General features: G+C 39.0%; 1 protein-coding gene across 4 annotated transcripts in view; it reads right to left on the reverse strand.

Annotated features, from left to right (window-relative positions):
• The window catches only part of ZCCHC10 (zinc finger CCHC-type containing 10), a 37,958-nt gene extending 15,160 nt beyond the window's left edge, over nucleotides 1-22,798 (reverse strand). For 2 of the 4 annotated variants that reach the window (XM_004456475.3, XM_004456477.4), the window contains exon 1: nucleotides 22,694-22,798. In XM_004456475.3, the coding sequence (XP_004456532.1) occupies nucleotides 22,694-22,734 (41 nt within the window). In that variant the 5' untranslated portion in view covers nucleotides 22,735-22,798. Of the gene's footprint in view, nucleotides 1-21,067; nucleotides 21,204-22,693 lie in introns of those variants that run through there. The other 2 variants (XM_058278669.2, XM_023588234.2) reach the window with 2 other exon arrangements.
• Nucleotides 22,799-24,270: the final 1,472 nt, after the last annotated feature.

A 24,270-nucleotide genomic window follows, 5' to 3' on the forward strand; every position in this document is an offset into this window, starting at 1 on the left:
GAAAATGTTTATTCAAGTCTTTTGTACATATTTTGATTGGGTTTGTCTTTTTATTGCTAAGCTGAAGGATTTCTTTATATACTGTAGATACTAAACGTTGGTCAGATGTGTGGTTTCCAAATATTTTCTCCCATTGTGGAAGATGGTGTTTTACTTTCACGATACAGTCCTTTGATGAACAAAAGTTGTTGTTTCGCTTTTTGTTTTTTGTTTTTTCAAGGCAAAAGATTTGATCAGAAGAGAAAACAAAATTAAAAAATTAAATCAGTTGGCCATAGGATTTCTGGGAAGATGGCATCAGAGTACTGGCAGGACTCAACTGTCTTATAAAAGCAATGGAGGAAACAGCAAGCTGTTTCAGAGAGCTGTTATATGGGGGGTCTGCAGACCAGGAGAGTGCGACACATCATCCAGGACGGAGAGGGACAAAGAGATGAAGAGGCTGAAGTGAAAATTGTGAATGACTAGCCCCCTTGACCAGGAGTGGCATCCATCCCCCACCCTCAAAATGAACAGTCTAAGTAAAACCCATTACTCACTGCATCAACTGAGAGGGCAATGGACATCTTTCTCCCTGGAAGGAGGGAAGGTGCTAGAGAGGGCACAAAGTAGTTCTTCTTTGGTGAGTTTGGCCAGTGGAGCCCATTTTGAATCTCAGCTCTGGCCAGACCAGAATCACCAGAGAGTGGAGGTTGAAAGACACTACCATGGCAAGGCTCAACAAAGAGTGACATGTGCTGGTAGGCCAGGAAAGTAAAAAACCTCTTTAGAGTCTCTCATGTTCAAGCACTCTTGAATCTGGTCCCAGCCCCATTAGTGGGTCCCTGACCCTATTTTGATAACGCAAAGTGGACAATCTTAAAAATTTAGAATAAGTTAAACCAAAAATCAAAGAGCCATGAAAGAAAACCAATATGCATGAGAAAGAAGCTGACTACCAAAAGTAATATCAACATAATCAGATACTGAGATATTGGGAAAAAATGACAAACCAGACTAAGAAAACAGGAAGATACGGCCCAGCCAAAGGAGTATAAAAAATACCAATGAGGAGAGCTGGTGTAGCTCAGTGGTTGAGCACCAGCTTTCCACATACTAAGTCCCTGATTGAATCCCTGGCCTTGGTACCTCAATAAAATAAAATAAAATAAAATAAAATAATAAAGATAAAATAAAATAAAATACTTATGAGACAAAGGATTTATACAACTAATCGATGTTCACACAGATCTCTTAAATCAATTCAAGGAGTTGAAGGAAAATATGGCTAAAGAAATAAAGGATATTAAGAAGACACTGAGTGAGCATAAAGAACAACATGAAATCCTGCAAAGAAAAGTAACAGAGTTTATGGGAATGAAAGACACAATGAAGGAGATTAAAGAAGCTGGATATAGATTTGCCATGTGACCCTGCCAATACCACTACTGAGTATACATGCAGAAGAACTGAAAGCAGAGACACGTACAGACATCTTTACACCTATGTTCATAGTGGTGTTATTCATGATTGCCAAAAATTGGAAACAACCCAGGTGTCCATCAACTGATGAATGGATAAAATGTAGTTTATTCACACGATGGAACATTGTGCAGCTATAAGAAGAAAAAGAGTTGTAAAGCATATGACAATATGGATAAACCTGGAGGACATTATGTTGAGTGAAGCAAGCCAGACACAAAAGGACAAATACTGTATGCTTGTGTTACTATGAACTATATTGTATAACATATTGTGTGATTTCATTTATATAAAATGTAAATATAATTCAATTTATAAAGATGATATTTTTTTTTTTTTAAAAGATTTATTTATTTATTTAATTTCCCCCCCTCCCCTGGTTGTCTGTTCTTGGTGTCTATTTGCTGCGTCTTGTTTCTTTGTCTGCTTCTGTTGTCGTCAGCGGCACGGGAAGTGTGGGTGGCACCATTCCTGGGCAGGCTGCTCTTTCTTTTCACGCTGGGCGGCTCTCCTCATGGGCGCACTCCTTGCGCGTGGGGCTCCCCCACGCGGGGGACACCCTTGCGTGGCAAGGCACTCCTTGCGCGCATCAGCGCTGCGCATGGCCAGCTCCACACGGGTCAAGGAGGCCCGGGGTTTGAACCGCGGACCTCCCATATGGTAGACGGACGCCCTAACCACTGGGCCAAAGTCCGTTTCCCTATAAAGATGATATTTGATTAGTGGTTAGGGAAGGCATGCTAAGGAGTGTGGAATTTTTCTTTTCAGAGAAATGAAATAATTCTAAAATTTGTTGTGATGATGAATGCACAACACTGTGAATATACTAAAAGGCACTGATTATAAATTTCAGATAGATTGTATGGTATGTCAACATATCTCAATAAAAGTGCTTAATAAATAAATAATTGTGCAAGAATAGCCAAAAATAGTAACTATGTACAGCAGGAAAAACACAGACTGAGAGGTAAAGAATTTTTTATTATTATTATTATTGAAATAAGGAAAATGCTCTAAAAATGACTGAAGTGATGAATGCACAACTGTGATTATACCAAATACCATTGGTTGTACATGTTGGATGATTGTATGCTTCATTAATATATATCAATAAAATTGATTTGATTGCTAAAAGGAGAGTGTATGTGACTCAAGTGGTTGGGTGCCTGCTTCCCACATGGGAGGTCCTGGGTTTGGTTCCCAGTGCCTCCTAAAAACAAAATGAAACAAACAACAAGCAAGCAAACAAAAAACAACCTCAGGGGAGCCGATGTGGCTCAGTGGTTGAGCACTGGCTTCCCACATATGAGGTCCTGGGTTCAATCCTCAGCCCCGGTAACTAAAAAAAAAAAAAACAGAATAAAATAAAATAAAATACAGTATATATATACTACTAATATGTGTATTAGTAGGCAAAAATTTGTGCTCCCATGGAAAACTATGCATTGTCCATACTAGATGACACCCCTCCAGTTACCTAACTCTGATTCGATGGAAGCTATTTTATACCTCTGTTAAGTTGTGGATAGCTGATAATAATGCAAGATAATTTTTATCTTAGACATGTATACTCAGTCCTGTCTGGTACATGTTCAATTGACTTCCCTCATCCACTGGAAAAGAAATCAGTTTTGCTTGATATATATATAAATAGACTTTTTCAACTTCTCCTTTGAACTGTTTACAAGACCTTGACAATATCCTCACTAATTAGTTAAATAGCATGCTTATTTTTATACCATATAAGAGTCGTGACTCTACCTTTTTGGAAATTATTTATTTTTTTATTTCTCTCCCCTTCTCCCCCATTGTCTGCTCCCTGTGTCCATTTACTGTGTGTTCTGTGTCCACTTGTATTTCCAGGCAGCACTGGGAAACTACATCTCTTTTTTTGTTGCGTCATATTGCTATGTCAGCTCTCCGTGTGTATGGTGCCACTCCTGGGTGGGCTGCGCTTTTTTCACACAGGGCAGCTCTTCTTGCAGGGCACACTCCTTGTGAGTGGGGCTTCCCTATGCAGGGGCACCCCTGCATGGCACGGCACTCCTTGCGCGCGACAGCACTGTGCATGGGCCAGCTCACCACACAGGTCAGGAGGCCCTGGGTATAGAACACTGGACCCTCCACATGGTAGGTGAATGCTCTATCAGTTGAGCCATGTCTGCTTCCCGAAAATTATCTTAAAACAATAAAAACTTTTTTGAGAGCCTGTATATATATATATATATATATATATATATATATATATATATATATATATATATATATATATATATGAGGCATATAACAGTAGATTTGAATTGGTGGAGAAAATAATTAGTGAATTGGAGGAGCATCTAAGCTTGAAATGACAGGGGAACAGAAGGAAAAGTATGGAAAAATTGGAACAGGGTTTTAATGAATAGAATGACACTGCGAAACACACAAACATATGTGATACAGGTGTCCTAGAAGAAGAGGATGGAAAAGGGGCAGAAAAAATATTTGAGGAAATAATGACCAAAAACTTTCCAACGCTTATTAAAGACATAAGTATAAATATTCAAGAAGGACAAAGTACCTCGAACACAATAAATCCAAACAGACCTACTCTGAGACACCTGCTATTCAAAATGTCAAATGCCAGAGATAGAGGATTCTGAAAGCAGTAAGAAAAGAAAGGCATCACATACAAGGGGTGCTCGGTAAGACTAAGTGCCAAATCTCATCAGAAACACAGAGGTGACAAGGCAGTGGTATGATGTATTTAAGTGTCTGAAAGAGACAAATTGCCGGCAAAGAATTCTTTTTGAGGCAAAACTATCCTTCAAAAATGAAGCTGAGTTTAAAGTCTTCTCAGACAAACAAAAAATGGAGAGTTTGTTACCAAAAGACCAGATTTACAAGAGATACTAAAAGGAATACTGCAGCCTGAAAGGAAAGGATAGGGGCAAGAGACTTGGAAAAGAGTATATAAATGAAGATTATTAGTATGGGTAACTAGGACAGTAAAAAGACAGACAATAGTAAGATACAACAATGGAAAGTCAAAGGATAAAATGGATGAAGTAAGTAATGCCTTTATAGTAATAATGTTGAATGTTAATGGCCTGAACTCCCCAGTCAAAAGACATAGACTGACAGAATGGATAAAAAACATAAGCTATCTTTATGCGGTCTACAGGAAACTCATCTTAGATGCAAGGATACAATCAGACTGAAAGTGAAAGGGTAGAAAGATATTCCATGCAAAGAGTAACCAAAAAAGATCTGTAGTATTTACACTCATATCAGACAAAATAGATTTTAAATACAAAACTGTTATAAGAGATGAAGAAGATCATTATATATTAATAAAAGGGACAATTCATCAAGAAAAAAATAACAATCATAAATATTTATGCACCTAGCCTGGGGTGCCCCAACACTGGCAAAATGGAAGGAAGAAATAGATGTCTCTACAATTAATAGTGGAAAACATCAATACACACTTCCATCATTGGACAAAACATCTGGACAGATAATATAAAAGGAAGCAGTGAGCTTGAATAATATGATAAATGACCCAAACCTAGCATTAAAACCCCAAAACAGCAGTATATACATTCTTCTAAAGTACTCATGGATCCTTCTCCAAGGTAGACCATATGTCAGGTCACAAGACAGGACTCAATAAATTTAAAAATATTTAAATTATACAAAGCCCACACTCTGATCATAACAGAATGAAGCTGGAAATCAATAGCAGGCAGAAAAATGGAAAATTTACAAACATATGGATATTAAAAACACCCTCTTAAATAACCAGTGGGTAAAAGAAGAAATTGCACAAGAAACCAGTTAATACCTTGAGATGAATGAAAACAAAAAGGTAACATATCAAAACCCATGGGATACAGTGAAGGCTGTGCTCAGAAGGAAATATATAGTCCTCAATGCTTACATTAAAAAAGAAGAGCTAAAATAGAAGATCTAACAGCACACCTGAAAGAACTAGGTACAGAACAGAAAACCAATCCAAAACCAAGGTGAAAGAAAGAAATAATAAAGATCAGAGCAGAAATAAATTAAATTGAGAACAAAAAAATAGCAAGAATCAACAAAACCAAAAGTTGATTTTTTGAGAAGATCAACAAAATAAAAAAACCCTTAGCCACACTGGCAAAGAACAAGAGAGAAGATTCAAATTTAAAAAATAAGATTTTTTTTTACCCCCACAGAAATGAAAAAGAGATCATAAGAGGATACTATGAACAACTGTACACCAGCAAACTAGACAATGTAGACGAAGTGGACAAATTCCCAGAAACATATGGATAACCTATACTGACCCTAGAAGAAAAACAAGACCTCAAGAAACCAATTACAATTAATGAGATTGAAACAGTCATCAAAAATCTCACCAAAATGAAAAGCCCAGGAACAGATGGCTCCATAGGTGAAGTCTACCAATCATTCAAAGAAGATCTAATACCAATCTTGGTCAAACTCTTCCAACAAATTGAACAGGAGGGAGCACTACCAACTCATTCTATGAAGCCAACATCACCTTAGTACCAAAGCCAGATAAAGATACTAGGAAAAATTACAGACCAATTTCTCTAATGAATATAGATGCAAAAATCCTCAACAAAACACATGCTAACCAAATCCAAAAGCACATTAAAAGAATTACATACCACAATCAAGGGGATTTTATCCCAAGTATGCAAGGGTGGTTCAACACAAGAAAATCAACTAGTGTAATAAACCTCATTAATAAACTGAAGAAGAAAAATCACATGATCAACTCAGTTGATGAAGAAAAGGCATTTGACAAAATACAGCATACTTTCTTGACAAAAACAATCCAAAAGATATGAATAGAAGGAAACTTTCTCAACATGGTAAAGTGCACATATGAAAAACCCACAGGTTACACTGTACTCACAGTGAAAGACTAAAATCTTTCCCACTGAGATCAGGAACAAGACAAAGATGCCCACTGTCAGCACTGTTATTCAACATTGTCCTAGAAGTTCTTGCAAGAGCAATTACACAAGAAAAAGAAATAAAAGGTACCCAAATAGGAAAGGAAGAAGTAAAACTTTCTCTATTTGCTGATGATATGATCCTATAACTTTAGAAAGTCCGAAAAATCTACAACAAAGCAAGTAGAGCTAATAAATGAGTTCAGCAGAGTGGCAGCATAAAAGATACACTAGTAACGAGCAATCTGAGGAGGACATCAGGAAAAAAAATTCCCATTTACAAAAGTGACTAAAAGAATAAAATATTTAGGAATAAACTTAACAAAGGACATAAAAGCACTTGTATTCACAAAACTACAATGCATTGCTAAAAGAATAAAAGAAGACCTAAATAAATAGAAGAACATTCTGTGTCCATGGATCAGAAGACTAAATATTGTTAGATGTCAATTCTACCCAAATTAATATACAAGTTCGATAAAATCCCGATAAAAATTCCAGCAGCCTTTTTTAAAGAAATGGAAAATCTGGGAACAGATGTGACTCAGCGTTTGAACTGCAGCTTCACACATATGAGATCCCAGGTTCACTCCCTAGCCCTAGTACTCCAAAAACAAAAAACAAACAAACAAAAAAAACCAACCAAAACCTGATTATCAAATTTATTTGGGAAAGGGTGAAAGAACCCAAATAGCCACAGTGGTAAACAGCATGGTACTGACATAAAGAAAGACACATTGACCAATGCAACTGAATCGAGAACTCAAAAACAGACTCTCACACATCTACAGTCAAGTGATTTTTGACAAGGCTGTCAAGCCCTCCCAGCTGGGCCAGAACAGTCTATTCAACAAATGATGCTGGGAGAACTGGATATCCATATGCAAAAGGAAGAAAGGGGACCCCTATTGCACACCTTATACAAAAATTAACTCAAAATGGATGACGGATTTAAATATAAAAGTGACAACCATAAAACTCCTAGAAGAAAATGTAGCAAAACATCTTCAAGATCTTGTTGGAGGTGATAGTTTCTTAAATCTTACACTGAAAGCATGAGCAACAAAACAAAAAATGGAAAAATGGGACTTCCTCAAACTTAAAACACTTTTGTGCTTCAAAGGACTTTTGTCAAGAAGGAAGCCCACTCTATGGGACAAAATACTTGGAAGCCACATAGCCAATAAGGGTTTGATTTCCATATATATAAAGAGATCATACAACAATAAAAGAGAAAGCAAACCAATTTTAAAATGGGCAAAATATTTAGACATTTCTCCAAAGAGGAAATACAAATGGCTAAAAAGCACATGAAAAGGTGTTCAGTATCACTAATTATTAGGGAAATGCAAATCAAAACTACAATGAGATATCATCTCACACTCCTAGAATGGCCATTATTTAAAAAAAAAAAAAAAGAAAACCACCAAGTATTGCAAAGGATGTGAAGAAATAGGAACACTCCTTCATTGGTGGAATGTAGAATGGTGCAGCCTCTGTGGAAGACAGTTTGGCAGTTTCTCAGGAAGCTAAATATAGAACTGCCATGTGATTCAGCAATTCCTCCACTAGGAATTCTTATCCAGAAGTCTGAAAACAGTGATGTGAACAGACATTTGCACACTGATGTTCATAGCAGCATTACTCACAGCTGCCAAAAGATGGAAACAGGGAAGCGGATTTGGCTCAATGGGTAGAGTGTCCGCCTACCACATGGGAGGCCCAGGGTTCAAACCCAGGGTCTCCTGACCCGTGTAGTGAGCTGGCCCAAGTGCAGTGCTGATGCACACAAGGAGTGCCGTGCCACGCAGGGATGTCCTCTACTTAGGGGAGCCCCATGCACAATGAGTGCGTAAAGAGAGCTGCCCTGCGCAAAAAAAGTACAGCCTACCCAGGAGTGGTGCTGCATGCACAAAGCCTGACGCAGTAAGATGACACAACAAAAAGAGACACAGATTCCCGGTGCTGCTGACAAGAATACAAGCGGACATAGAAAAACACACAGCGAATGGATACAGAGAGCAGTCAATGGTGGGGGTTGGGTGGGAAGGGGAGAGAAATAAATTAAAAAAGAAAGATGAAAGCAATTCAAGTGTCCATCAACCAATGAACGGATAAACAAAATGTGGTATATACATACATTGGAATACTATGCTGTTAGAAAAAATGAAATTGGGACACATATGATAACACGGATGAGTCCTAAGGACATTATACACTGAGTGAAATATGCCAGACACAAAAGACAAATATTGTACTGTCTCACTAACATGAACTAAATACGAAGAACAAAGACATGGAGTTAAAACCCAGAGTATAGGTTACTGGGAGATAGATGAGGGCTGAAAAGGGATACTAATAGTTAATATTTGTAGAATTAATTAGCTTGACTATCAAAGTGTGGAAAAGGATAGAGTTGATGGTAATATATTATAGTGAATTCAATTAATGTGGCTTGTTTATAAATGAAATTGTGGCTGAAACGGAAAGTTTAGGGACTTAAGTGTCCATCAAAAGAAAGCTAGAGAATAATCTAGGGACTGAATAACAGTGAATCTGGAGGTGGATGAGGATTGTGATTAATAGAACAAAAATAGGGAAACGGACTTTGGCCCAGTGGTTAGGGCGTCTGTCTACCATATGGGAGGTCCGCGGTTCAAACCCCGGACCTCCTTGACCCGTGTGGAGCTGGCCATGCGCAGTGCTGATGCGCGCAAGGAGTGCCGTGCCACGCAAGGGTGTCCCCCGCGTGGGGGAGCCCCACGCGCAAGGAGTGCGCCCGTGAGGAAAACCGCCCAGCGTGAAAAGAAAGTGCAGCCTGCCCAGGAATGGCGCCGCCCACACTTCCCGTGCCGCTGACGACAACAGAAGTGGACAAAGAAACAAGACGCAGCAAATAGACACCAAGAACAGACAACCAGGGGAGGGGGGGAAATTAAATAAATAAATAAATCTTTAAAAAAAAAAAAAATAGAACAAAAATAATGTTCTACGAACCAGAACAAATGTATGTCACTATTACAAGGTGGTAAGAATATTGTGATGCATGGGAAATACAATTAATGTAACAAATGGACTATAGTTAACAGCAATATTGTAATATTCTTGCATCAATACCAGAGACGGTACTTTATCAATGCTACAGGTCAATAATAGGGTGGTACGGGATTTTCTCTTTTGGACTAAGGGAAACATTCAAAAATTTTTCTTTTTGAGGTACTGGGATTGGGGATTGAACCCATGACCACATATGGGAAGCCAGAGTTCAACCACTGAGCCACTGGCTCACTTGACATGGTTTTTTTGTTTGTTCATTTGTTTGTTTTATTTTTGTTTTTACGAAGCACTAGGTACTGAACCTCAGACCTCCCATGTGGGAAACAGGCACTCAATTACTTGAGTCACATCCACACCTCAAATATTTAATTGAGGCAGTGATGGCACAACTCTGTGATAAAAGTGAGAGTCACTGAGTGTACACTTTGGATAGCCTGTGCAAGGAAATGGGACTGTATAACACAGTGAACCATGCAGTGGAAGATGGACTGTGGATAACAGTACAAATATGAAAGCATTCTCTGATGAACTGTAACAAAAGTACAATGCTAATATATGATGTTACTTATAGGGGTTGTATGGAAAAAATATACCAAATGTAAGATATGCACCACAGTTAGTGGTAATAATCTGATGTTCTTTCATAATCTGTAAGTGTTCCACAACAATGTAAGGTGTTGGTAAAGGGGTGTTATATTGAAATTCTGCACATTATGCATGATTGTTTTGTAAGTTCACAACTCCTCTAATAAAAACAATATATTTAAAAACATAAAAACTTACATATATAAAAAATCAGGAATGTTTCTATACTCTACTAATGTGCAATCTAAGGAGGAAGTAAGAAAGGGCATCTATGAAAAGTCCACAGCTAACATCCTACTTAAGGGTGAAAGACTGAAAGCTTTCCTTCTGAGATTGGAAATATTACAAGGATGCCCATAGTCACCACAGTTATTCAACACTGTACTAGGAGTTCTAGCCAGAGCAATTAGGCAAGAAAAAATAATAATAGGCATTGAAATTGGGAAGGAAGAAGGGAAAGTTGCTCTAGTTGCAGATGGCACACTCCTATATACAGAAAATCCTAAAAGCACACAATAAAGCTCCTAGAGTTAATACATGAATTCAGCAAAGTGGCAGGGTACAAGATCAAGACCCAAAACCCAGCAGAGTTTCCATACACTAGTAATGAGCAATCTGAAGAGGAAATCAAGGAAAAATTTTCCTTTTACAATAGCAACTAAAAGAATCAAATATCTAGGCCTAAATCTAACCAAGGATGCACAGGACTTACACACAGAAAAGTACAGAACATTGCTAAAAGAAATCAAGGAAGACAAAAATAAATGGAAGGAGATTCTGTGTCCATGGATTAGAAGACTAAATATCAATGTCAATTCTACCCAAAGTGATTTGATTCAATGCAAGCCCAATCAAAATTCCAACAGCCTTCTTTGCAGAAATGGAAAAGCCTATTACCAAATTTACATGGATGCGTATGGAGTTCCAATAGCCTAAGCCATCTTAAAAAGGGGGAAGGAAGATAGAAGACTCACACTTGCTGATCTTGTAACCGTATTACAAAAGCACAGTAATCAAAACAGCATGGTACTGGCACAAGGACCTGAACACATAGACCAAAGGACTCAAATTGAGCAGTCAGAAATCAATCCTCATATTTACGGCCAACTTACTTTCTATTCCTAGTGTTCTAAGTAATTTTATCAAGAAGGGGAGCTGGATTTTATAAAGTGCTTTTTCTGCATCTATTGCGATATTCATACAGTATTTTCCCTTCATTGTGTTAGTGCAGTGAATTAGATGAATTGATTTTATGTTGAACCAAACTTGCAAAACAGGGATAAATCCCACTTGATCATGGTGTGTAATTCTTTTTAATACCATGTGTAGTTGGATTGAGTTTGCTAGCATTTTGCTGAGGATTTCTGCACGAATATTCATAAGAGATATTGCTCTATACTTTTCTTATCTTGTGGTATCTTTATCAGCTTTGGTATAAGGGTGATGTTGGCCTCTTAGAATGAATTAGGAGGTATTTTCCTCTTTAATTTTTTGGAAGAGTTTAAGCAGAATTGGAATTATGTCTTCCTGGAATGTCTGGTAGACTTCCTCTGTGAATTCTATGTTCATCAATGTTGTTGCCTCTTTTTTTTTTTTTAAGATTTATTTTATTTATTTATCCTCCCCCCTTCCGCTTGTTTGCCGTATGCTATGTCTGTTCGCTGCGCGTTCTTCTGTGTCCGCTTGTGTTCCTTTGTTGCATCATCTTCCTGGGCCAGCTTTCTGTGGATGTGGGCCAGCTTGCCTTCACAAGGAGACCCTGGGAAGTGAACCCAGGACCTCCCATATGTCAGATGGGAGCCCAATCGGTTGAGCCACATCCACTTCCCTGGGCTTTTTTTGGTTAGGAGGTTGTTGATTACTGATTTTATCTCTTTAGTTATTGGTGTGTTGAGAGCTTCTGTTAATATTTCTTCTTGAGTCTGTTAGGTAGTTTGTGTGTATATAAACATTTGTCAATTTCACAGAGGTTAACTAATTTATTGGTGTACAGGTTTTCATTGTATCTTATAGTCCCTTTAATTTCAGCAGGGTTGGTAACAATATCCCCATTTTCTTTTCTGGTTTTCTCCTTTGATCTTTTCAAAGAAGCAACGTCTAGGTTTGTTAATTTTCTATTGTGGTTTCTTTTTTTTCTGTTTTCTCTTTCATTTACCATTCCTCTAATCTGTTCCTTCCTTCTCCCTACTCGGGTTGGGTTTAGTTTGCTTTTCTTTTCCAAGATCCACTAGTTTTGAAGTCAGGTTTCTGAGTTGAAATCTTCTATTTTATTATAAGCATTAAGACCTATAAATTCTCTTTCAGCACTGCCTTTTCAGCATCTGCTAAATCTATTTTCAATTTCATTCACTTCAAGGTATTTCCCAATTTCCCTTGTGTTTTCCTCTTTAACTTATCCGTTGTTTAAGAGTATGTAGTTTAATTTCCCCATACTTGTGAATCCACCACTTAAAAGATATGGTATTTAAAGATAATAAAGAAGAACCAACCTTTTACCTAGTGGTAGTTCTTAAGTTTTAACAAAAAAGGGACAGAACCATGACTATAATTTCAGAGCTTATCTGAATAATATGCTAGCAAATATTTAAGGACATTGATAATAAGATACTGTATGGACTTAATAATAGTTTTTCAGAAAAAAAAAACACTAACATTTAATAGATACAGAATTGTAACATGCATCCCAATTCAGAAACATTTACTAAAGAATAATTTTGTAAAGAATGTGAAATCATGACCCTCACACAAATATCAGGTGAACACAAGTCAAAGATATTATTTATCATTATATTAAAAATAGTAAGGGGTCCAGGGTGCATGGTAATGTTTGGATATACTCATAGTGGCAACAATTAAAAACCACAGCAGGGGGGGTACTGGGTTCCTGGCCAGTGGTGCTCTGTCGTGGTCCCTAGGGGAGCAGCGACAGTCTCCCAGGTACAGTGGCGGGGACCGGGAGGGAGTGAGGGTTCAACAGTGAGCCCCTGATGCTAATGACTATGCTTGTGAGCTGATAAACCTAAAATAAGAACAAGGCCTAGAGCAACATTGTGCCTGAGAATTTCCTCCTGTCAGCCTTCATGTTACTCAAATGTGGCCAGTCTCGAAGCCAAACTCAGCATGTAAATGCAATGCCTTCCCCCCAGCGTGGGACATGACACCCGGGGATGAGCCTCCCTGGCAACGAGGGACCACTATCAACTACCAACTGATGATGCAACTGGAAAATGACCTTATACGGAAGGTTCAATGCGGATCAGCAGAATATCCATGTCTACATAAAATACCATGACTTTAAAATGCTGTTTGACCTAAAGTAAGGGGGAAATGGAAAGGAGAAATGAGTTTATATGGCTACGAGTTTCTAAAAAAGAGTCTGGAGGCTGGCAGAAGGATTGCCCTCATGCACAACTGAGCAGAGTCAGAGAGACAGATAAAGCAGATACAACACCCAGATATTGGTTCCTTTGAGGGCTAAAGAGACCCATGGGAGTTATGGTCATGGCCGATGGAGTTAACTACCAGGGCAGATGGCCCCTCTTTGGAAATGGTGTTTATGTGTGATGAATCTGGACTCAAATGGGATCTCCCTTCATAAGACTTTCATGCTAATGTGCTGGAGGTGCAGTTAATGTTGGGGTTTAAGATATATTTAGGGGATTTGAATCTCTGGACTGACAATGTGATAGCCAGGTCCTGAGCCTCAACAGACTCCAGCACCTACAATCTGATCTATTGGACTTACCACACTCAGCTAAGATGGAGTTGAAGAGGGACAACCACCACACCATGGAGCCTAGAGTGATTACAACTGAAAATGGGAGGATTGCATCCAGCATCCATGTGGAATCTGAGCCTCCTCTTGACATAGAGGTGCAATGGACACAACCAATCCAATGTCCACATAGAAGAGGCGGCATTGCATTGGGAAAAGTGGACATGGTGGACGATGGGTATGGGGAAAGGCAGGAAGAGATGAGAGGTGGAGGCGTCTTTGGGACATGGAGCTGCCCTGGATGGTGCTTCAGAGGTAATCACCGGACATTGTAAATCCTCACAGGGTCCACTGGATGGAATGGAGGAGAGTATGGGCCATGATGTGAACCATTGTCTATGAGGTGCAGAGGTGCCCAAAGATGTACTTACCAAATCCAATGGATGTGTCATGATGATGGGAACGAGTGTTGTTGGGGGGGGGGGAGAGGGGGGGGTGGGGGGGTGGGGTTGAATGGGACCTCACATATATATTTTTAATGTAATATTATTACAAAGTCAATTAAAAAAATAAAAATAAAAATAAAAATAAAAATAGTAAGGGGAAATGGATATGGCTTAACCAATTGGGCCCCCGTCTACCATATAGGAGGTCTAGGGTGTGATGCCCAGGGCTTCCTGGTGAAGGCAAGCTGGCCCATGTGGCGAGCTGGCCCACGCAGAGTGCTGGCCCACACAGGAATGCCGCCCTGTATGGGAATGCCGCCCAGCGCAGGAAAGTCACCCCGCACAGGAGTTCCAGCTGGCTTGGAGAGCTGGCACAGCAAGAAGAAGCAACAAGAGACATAGAGGAGAGAAAATAAGAAGACATAGTAGAACAGAGAGTTGAGGTGGTGCAAGAGAGTAATCACCTCTCTTCCACTCCAGAAGGTCCCAGGATTGGTTCCCAGAGCCACCTAATGAGAATACAAGCAGACTCAGAAGAACACACAGTGAATGCACACAGAGAGCAGACAAAGGGGGAAAGGGGGAGGGAATAAAATAAATCTTAAAAAAAAAGACTGCAATTAGCATTGCGTAAATAGTATAATCGTGTTGTAAATCAACTATTAAACAAATAGATGTAGCAATTGGTTCAAAGGAGAATCAAAACAGCACTCATATATTTGCAATCAGGAATGCTGAATTGAATTTGCAAAAAACTGAAAATTGTTCACTATCCCCAGGACAATCATTAATTACATTACAATTTTATGGGCAAGAACCTTTCGCAAAGAAAAAAAAGAGGGGGAGGGAAAGAAAGCAACTTTTGCAATACAGACAACTTACAGAATTGGGTCAAGGACAATGAAGGATGCAGCCCCCCATGGTTACATAGCCAGGAAGGATGTATTAGACAGGATACCCAGTAATCTTTTCTTTATAGACATTTCAAAGACTTTCACAACTCTTCCTAACAATGAAATGTGAAGGAAAAAAAAAAACCCTCTCAGAATCAAGGAAATAAAAGAATCTTTTCCTGGGAAGCGGACTTGACCCGAAGGATAGGGTGTCCGCCTACCACATGGGAGGTCCGCGGTTCAAACCCCAGGCCTCCTTGACCTGTGTGGAGCTGGCCCATGTGCAGTGCTGATGCGTGCAAGGAGCGCCGCCCAGTGCAAAAGAAAGTGCAGCCTGCCCAAGAATGGCGCTGCACACACAGAGAGCTGACACAACAAGATGACGCAACAAAAAAAGAAACACAGATTCCCAGTGCCGCTGATAAGGATAGAAGCGGTCACAGAAGAACACACAGCAAATGGACACAGAGAGCAGACAACTGGGGGGAGAGGGGGAAAGGAAGAGAAATAAATAAAAAAATAAATCTTAAAAAAAAAATCTTTTCCAACGCATATTGTTTTCTCGATATTAAGAAATTCATAAGTTGAGATCCCAGCCATTAAAAATATGATGGTATATTGCATCAGACATTGTAGATTTTGTTTCTTGAATATTCATAAATATCTAAAACCCATCTATGGGTGGCAGACTTGGCCCAGGGGTTAGGGCGTCCATCTATCACATGGGAGGTCCGCGGTTCAAACCCAGGGCCTCCTTGAACCTTGTGGAGCTGGCCCATGTGCAGTGCTGATGTGCGCAAGGAGTGCCCTGCCACGCAGGGGTGTCCCCTACACAGGGGACCCCCACGCGCAAGGAGTGCCCCCCATAAGGAGAGCCACCCAGCATGAAAGAAAGTTCAGCCTGCCCAGGAATGGCGCCACCCACACGGAGAGCTGACACAACAAAATGACGCAACTAAAAGAAACACAGATTCCCACGCCGCTGACAACAACAGAAGTGGACAAAGAAGACGACACAGCAAATAGACACAGAGAACAGACAACCGGGGTGGGTGGGTAAGGAGAGAGAAATAAATAAATAAATCTTTAGAAAAATAAATAAAACCCAGCTATGATTAACATATTTTATAATGTATGTTCTAAACACTAATAAATCACTCCTATCTGAAAATACTGCTGAATTAGACAGTCCTATAACATCAAAATAAATGAAATTAGCATTTTTTTGGACCCAAAAAGCCTATTCAAATAATACTCCATTTCCACGTCCTAAACCAAGCCTTTTTATGAGAAATGAACTTCGTTAATACTGAAAATTTTAGGATATGCCTACTATATTGGCAAAGTTATTTTTTAATATCTTTTGTTGGCAGAGGTGGGAAATGGGCACTCCAATACACTGGATTCTGGTAAGACTGTACAATGTTAGAAACTCTTTGAAAGGTAATTTGGCAATATGCATCAAAAGTCTTAAAAATGTGCATACCAAATAAAGGAACATAAGTGTGATTATCTACCTAGAAACTCCCTAAAAACCTAAAACAGAGCTATCAGAACTAATAAATGAATTTAGTAAGACCACAGACTATAAGGTCAATATACAAAAATAAATTGTACTACTATATACTAGTAATGAACTTTTGGAAATTGAAACTTTAAAAATACTGCTTATAACACTTAGAGATAAATCTGATGAAAGATGTGAAAGCTCTATAGGCTGAAAATTACAGAACTATGCTGAAAGAAATTAAAGGAGACCTAAACAAATGTAAATGATAGATGCATTCATGGGCAGAAAACGCAATATTGTTAAGATATCAATTCTGTCCAGGTTGATCTATAGATTTCAATGCAACCTTATTGAAGTCTCAGCAGGTTTTTTTGTAGAATCTGATAAAACTGATGAAAATTGACCTGCTTAGGATAACCAAAACAACCCTGAAAAAGAACAAAGTTAGAGGACAAACACTACTTGATTTCAAGACTTACTATAAAGCTACAGATATTATGACAATGTACTAGTGGTATAAATATAGATAAATAGATCAATGAAACAGAATAGATTTCAGAAATAAACCCATACTTATAGACAACTGATTATTGACATAAGTTGAGAAAAGACAATCTTTTCAGCTATTGATATTGGTACACCTAGATAATTACATGCAAAAAAATGAACTTTAGAAAGAGTTTGACAATTTCTTTTAAAGTTAAATAAATATACAATATGACTCAGCAATCCCACTTTTAGGCATTTGCACAAGAGAAATGAAAATTTATGTTCACACAAGAGCCTACTCACTAATACTTCTAGGAGTTTTATTCTTAACAACCAAAAACTGGAAACAATCCAAATGTCCTGCAACTGGGGAATGGATAAACAAATGAATACAACCATACAGTGAAATGTTCAGCAAATAGAAAAAAAGAATGGAACTATTGAAACATGCAACAACATGGAAAGATCTCAAAGTCATTATTAATTGAAAGAAGGAGTCAAAGACTACAATTTGTATGATTCTATTCAAACAAGATTTTGAAAAAAGTAAAATATAAATTTTATAAATATAAAATAAATTCTGGAAAAAGAAAACAGATCATTTGTTGCTAGAGGCTGAGAATGGGTTGAAGGTTTACTGCAAAGAGTCAAGAGGGAATTTTTGATAGAGGTATTTGTCAGAACTCATAGAACTGTACATTAAAAAGGATATATTTTACTGTATATAAATAATACCTCAATAAGACTGACTTAAAAAAAAAAAGGCCATACCATTTCACCCAGAAATAATGGATATATGCAAAGTTTGAATTACAGGAATATCCTTTAAAAGTAATATAACATGGTTTATAAAAGTAGATCATACTTGGGAAGCAGATGTAGCTCAAGCAACTGAGCTCCTGCCAGCCACATGGGAGGCCCCAGGTTCAGCTCCAGGTGCCTCCTAAAGATGAGCAAGACAGCAAACTGACACAACAGGATGGTGCAGTGAGCTGATGCAACACGATGATGCAATAAGAGACACAATGAAGGAAACATAATGAGAGACTTAACAAAGCAGGGAGCAGAGGTGGCTCAAGCTATTAGGTGCCTCCCTCCCACATGGGAGGTCCTGGGTTCAGTTCCTGGTGCCTCTTAAAGGGAAGATGAACAAACAGCGAGTGCAAACAATGATGGGGTGGGGAGAAATAAAAAAAATTTAAAAAGTAAACCTATTTATCCAGCAACAGAAGAAATGGCCAAAAGGCTATTGTATGTTCATGCAGAGAATAGTACTATGAGGCCATTTAAAATATTATAAATTCTTTAAAAGGCTGTACGATAAAATGTACACAATGATTATCTTTGGAGTAGGATCATATACTTTTTTTCCTTATCCATGTTTTCTAAATTTTCTACAGGATTACATGTAAAATCATAAAACAATGTTTTAAAGGAACACAGAATTAAGGAGGAGTACAGAAGAGTGGTAAAGGTCTACAAAAGAAATATCTGAAACCTTCTTGCAAAATAAGCTGAGCCTAGTGAAAAATATCAAGAACATCAAAACCTTTTATTTTTTGGTTATGTTCAAAGCACAGAGAATCAAAAAGGGAACTATCTGGTATACTAGGCAAACAGGCCACCAATGTTGCCATGTTATAGGTTCAAAGAACAAGCAGAACTACTTTTATTTCGCTTTAGTCTTAATTTGCAAACATAATTATATGCAGATTGAGAAGAGAAGAAATGAACCTCAATATACAAGAGGAGTCAGTAACAGAGTTCTTATCTGTTCTAAATGTGTTTAAATCACATGGCCCAGATGAATTACTCTCCTACACACTTTTCCAGGTGAGACTGCTGTACTGCCACTGGTAATCTGAGGAACTCGAACAATCAGACTGGAGGTGGACAAATGCTTTTTTTTTTTTTTTTCAGGAGGTACTGGGGGTTGAACCCAGGACCTCATACATCAGGAGCAGGTGCTTAACCAGTTAACTATATCTGCTCCACAAAATGCTGTTTTGATTCTTAAGGAGGGAAAAAGGTAGATTTTACAAACTGGACCAGTGAATTTGACTTCCATTCCAGGCAAAATTCTGGCTGGATTTATAAAATCCACTCAGAAAAAGAAGGCACAGTCACTAGGTATCAAATCATTACAGACTAATAATGCCCTTAAATAGCCTATGGGTATTTGTATTTCATAAAGTCGTATTAGAAAGTCATAATATTAGCTAGATTTATAATCAATTGAACATCATGGACAAAGAGTGCTGTTTAATGAGTTGAAGTAGAGGCATCCAGTGGTAGCCTGAAAGGTTTAGTTCTCAATTTGGTCTTGTTCAACATTTTTATAATGACTTGGATGAGGACACAGTTGTGAATATCTATCAGATCTGCAGCTGACACAAAGCAGAGAGAGTAACTAATTCTATGGATGACTGAACTAGGATTCAAAAAGATCTTGACAGGCTGGAACTCTGTAAAATCTAACAAGATGAAATTTAACAAAGATAAAGGCATGTCTGACACTTAAGTCCAGAGAATCAATACAAATACAAGATAGAGGAGCCCTGACTTGATGGCAATTCATGTAGTAAACATTTAGGGTCTGTGACTGAAATCACAGCTTGGGCCAAAAGCAGAGAAGTTAGAAGGAAGCAGGTTTTGGCTTTTTAAATATTATTTTCCTTTCAAAACTTCTTTGAAAAATATAACAGGTCACTTTATGAGATAGTGAGTTTGTCATGATCAGAGGTCTTTAAGCCAAGGCTAGATGACTACTCTGAATGCTGAAGAGAGACTAATGGAATTCAGTAGAGGGTTTAGTGCAAGGGTTCTTAACCTTTTTTGTTCCATGGACCCCTTTGCCAGTAAGGTGAAAACCACAGACCCCTTCTCAGAATGTAGTGGCAGATAGTTTTATGACACTCAACATCTGTGTGTCTTGAAATTAAATTTTAGGATTATTCAAAATTATACTTTACAACTTTCCCATAATTCCAATACCTGATAACCTAACACAGCTCCACATCTGTTCAAATGATCATTTTGGCAAACATTTAGAAATTCGAGTTTTCCCATGGCATCATAAAACCATCTCCACCATCCTTACCAACCTTGTGGCAGGCAGTTATGCACTGCACTCAGAACACACTACATCAAAATAAAAATCATACTAGGTCCACACTATACTGTGTATGATTTAATAAATATATCACACCTGCACCAACACATCCCCACAGGAATACTGTTTTTTTGAATTTTCAATTCAAGCTCATGGAACCCCTGAAATCTTTCCATGGACTCAGTTAAGAACACCTGGTTTAGCAGAAGAAATGACCCTGGACAATCCTATTTACATAAGGACATATATAATTATAATCCAAAGATGGAAAATAATTTCACAATTGATTTAAAGGAAATTGATTAATCCATAAAAGATATGCTGAATGGGGAGTGCAAATTTAAGCCCACTTTTTTTCCTTTCATTTCTTCCTTTTCTCTATTAATCCAGATACTTTCTTATTTTTTATAACCAATTTAAAAAGTTTTACCTTGTTACTATGGAAATGATATATGCCCCTTAGAAATAAAAGTAAAGCTTTTTGATGAATATAAAATAAAAAGTAAAGGCTCATCTCCTGCTTTCCCCCCAAATATATACCCCAATCTCTCCTGGACTCCCCTAACCTCTAAAACCTCCTTCTCTGAATCCCTGGGGAACTTACAACTGTATACCATGACATCTTTTATTATATACCGTGTGTTTCCTTCCCAATAAGGCCAGAGCTCGTAAAGGTTAAGATTTGTCTTTACTGTTATGTAGTCATGTACCAAATACAGGCACACGGTAGGAACAGAACATTTATAAATGTTAAACTAACTTTACTTGAGAAATAAATTCAAGAAGACTTATTTTTCACTTCATATTTACAGTACACATTGATTATTTTGTCAATTTAACATTCACTTACCACATCTAATCTACCCACCCAGCTCATCACTGGTTGATGGTGAACATTCGGTTGTGCTGGGAGGAGAATGAAATCTAAGTCAATCAGGGCTTCACAATCTCCTACACATGGTTCAGGGTTGGGCATGTAATCCAATCTAGACCAATGAGATGCAATCAACTTGAAGCTGAGAGAATATAAAGGCAGGCATCTTGAGACCAAAGGAGAGAGCTTATGCAAGTGCGCAGTCAATACCCAAAAGAGTAGAACTGAGAGAGAGGAAGAAATGAGACCTGGTGGCATCATTTAGCAGTCCTATTAAGTATTATTATCACCTCATTTTTTACCTCATAACTGACTTCAAAGCCCTTTACTACTCTGACTCCCTGTCTTTATCCTTATGCTCAAGGGACTCTTTTTAATCAGGTACCAGAAGTGAAGTCAGTTGGAGGGGAGAAGAGAAGGGACAGGGCTCTGAAAATAAAAGAAATATAAACAGAAAAATAAGTATAAGCAAACAAAAGCATTATATGTATACACATGCTAAGAGATTATAAGCTATACTGTAAATGTGCATATGGTGAAGTCATGAAATGCTGAGAGAATGAAAAAGTGGTAGACATTGTTTGGGTTTGCAGGTTGGTAGAAGAAAGGCTTTACAAGAAAGCGGCATCTGGAATGACCCTTGCATTATCTGTCTGCAGCAAGCCTCTATAATCTCAGCTTGTGCCACTTTTGCTCATGAGCCAAAATGGCCTTCTTCTGGATCTTAAAAAAAAACTAAATTATTTCTAGCTTCGATTCAATTGTCCCATTGCCTGGTTTTCTCTCAAATCTCTCACAGCTGGCTCCTTTCTCATCTTTTCAATCTCTGTTCAAATGCCACCCTTTCAGAGATGCCTTTCCAGTTCATCCAACCTAAAGTGGTTCTTTCTCTCGTTCCACCAAAGCCCTTATAATCAACTGTGTTTACTTGTTTAGCTTATCAACTGTTTCCACCACTAGAATGTAAGCTTCCTGAAAGGAGGGATTCTAGCTTGAACACCTCCTTTTCTTTATACCCAAATTCTGGCACAGAGTGGTTGGTCATGAATAAATTAATACTCGCTGGAGGGCAGAATGAATGGCAGAAATTGGGAAGATAGATTGGGAGAAGAACTGGCTTGTAATCAGTCTGTTCCTAGGGAAATCGGTTTGGAGCGGTTGGGGAAAGCCAGCTGTGCTGGAGGCTACACAGGGGACTGAAGGTTTACAACGCAAGAGTGGAGTGTCGGACCACTTCAGGCCTCATCTGATCGCGCGTGGGGTGGACGGAGGGGCACACTCTAAGTCAAGAAATCATTTAATGATCAACTCTTGGGGGTCCCTTTCGAGGGAACCAAACGGAGTTGCTCTCCTCAGACCTATCTCTGTCCCCGCCCGTGGACTTTACGTCCTCCGCAGAATCACTAGACCGTGGGCACCAAACTTATCTCACGGACCCGAGCCGCTTGAAGACAGGCAAAGTGTTAGAGAAACGGCTACAGTCCGCCGTTCCCAAGTGAGGATCCGAGTCCGGCCTCGCATCCAAACGCCCGTTCACCGGTCGTTGACGCGCGTCTTCCCGTCCCCAGCCCGCCCTGTCGCCCGGCTGGGGCCCTCACTTACGCCTGTCTCCGGGCTATGAGCCGGTGCATGGGAGTCGCCATCTTAGCGCAGATCTGGATAACCGCGCTGGGTCTCGGGAAACTCCACGGAGGGGGCGGGGTCTTCTAACACAGGCTGCTTTAGACGTGGGCGGAGCCAGACGAGCGTAGAGGGCTCCTCGGGTAGCGTTTTGAGGTGGACCGAATTTGGAGGAGGGTAGTGCCGGTTGCGGGAGTGTCTTTTGTGTGGTGTCTTTGGTTTGAAGAACATGTGTGAGGCCGGTTTAAGGGCCTGAACAGAACTTTGAAGGATGAGTACACGTATATTGCATGGATGAGGCAGGGCAGAACATTCTGGAACGAGGGATCTATTTCTATACAAAGACAAAAAAGAATGAAACAGTGTTTAGTGTTCAGAAAACTGGAAGTACCCTCGAGAGTAAAATAGGAAGGAATGAGTTGAACAGGATTGTGACCGTCAGTGGAAAGAATTATTTTAGCAAACCATAAAGGGTAAACGTGTTAATTATTTTTATTTTTATGTATTTCACAGGGATGCTACAAGGATCAAATGAGACTATATAAGTAAACCAGGAAAAGGATTAAACAAATACTATTTTACGATATTTTACATGCATCTGTATTTAATGTCAGACTGTGGAGAGATTATTCTTTAAATCCTGATCCTTTGAAACATACATAACTTTCTAATATACATATATGTTTCTGGGTTACCAATTCATATTTTTTAAGTTGATAACTTAATGGATATCTAAAAAGTTGTAGGAGCTGGGGACAGAGCAATGAACAAAAAAGTCCTTGTATGCCTGGTGCTTTTACAGACATAAAACACATAAAGGCTATATCCAATGAGGTTGTTAAGTAAAAACAGTTCAAGGTTAGGGCTAAAGAGCAATTAACTATAGGAATTAGGGAGGGTCTCTGATGATGTGACCTCTGGGCACATTTTGTTTAAAAATTGGGTCTTATTACCTGTGCTGCTTTTTTTAAAAGATTTATTTTTTCTTTATTTCTCCCTGTTCCCCCCATTGTCTGCTCTTTTTGTTCTTTCCCTTTGTGTTCTTCTGTGTCTCTTTGTATTCTCATTAGGTGCCTCCAGGGAACCAATCCTTGGACCTTCCAGAGTGGGAGAGAGGCAATTACTCTCTTGTGCCACCTCAGCTCCCCTGTTCTGTTACTCTTCTTATTTTCTCTCCTCTGTGTCTCTTGTAGTATCATCTTGCTGCACCATTTCTCTGCATTGGCTGGCACTACTGCGCGGGGCAGCTTTTCCCATTTGAGGTGGCATTCCCACGCAGGGCGGCTCTCCTGCATGGGCCACATTCTCACATGGGCCAGCACTCCATGTGTGCTGGCTTGCGTCCGTGGGTCAGCTTGCCTTCACTGGGAGGCCCTGGCATTGAACCCTGGACTTCATAGATAGTAGACAGGATCCCAATTGGTTGAGCCATATCCGTTTCCCCCTGTTCTGTTCTTAAGCTTGCTGTTTTCATTTCTCAGTGTTTTATGGACACCTTTACCATGTCAGCACATATAGATCTAATTCATTCTTTTTATGCATTATGTTATATGGACTAC

The sequence above is a fragment of the Dasypus novemcinctus genome, chromosome 2, assembly GCF_030445035.2.
Source record: "Dasypus novemcinctus isolate mDasNov1 chromosome 2, mDasNov1.1.hap2, whole genome shotgun sequence".
NCBI classification, from domain to species: Eukaryota; Metazoa; Chordata; class Mammalia; order Cingulata; family Dasypodidae; genus Dasypus; species Dasypus novemcinctus.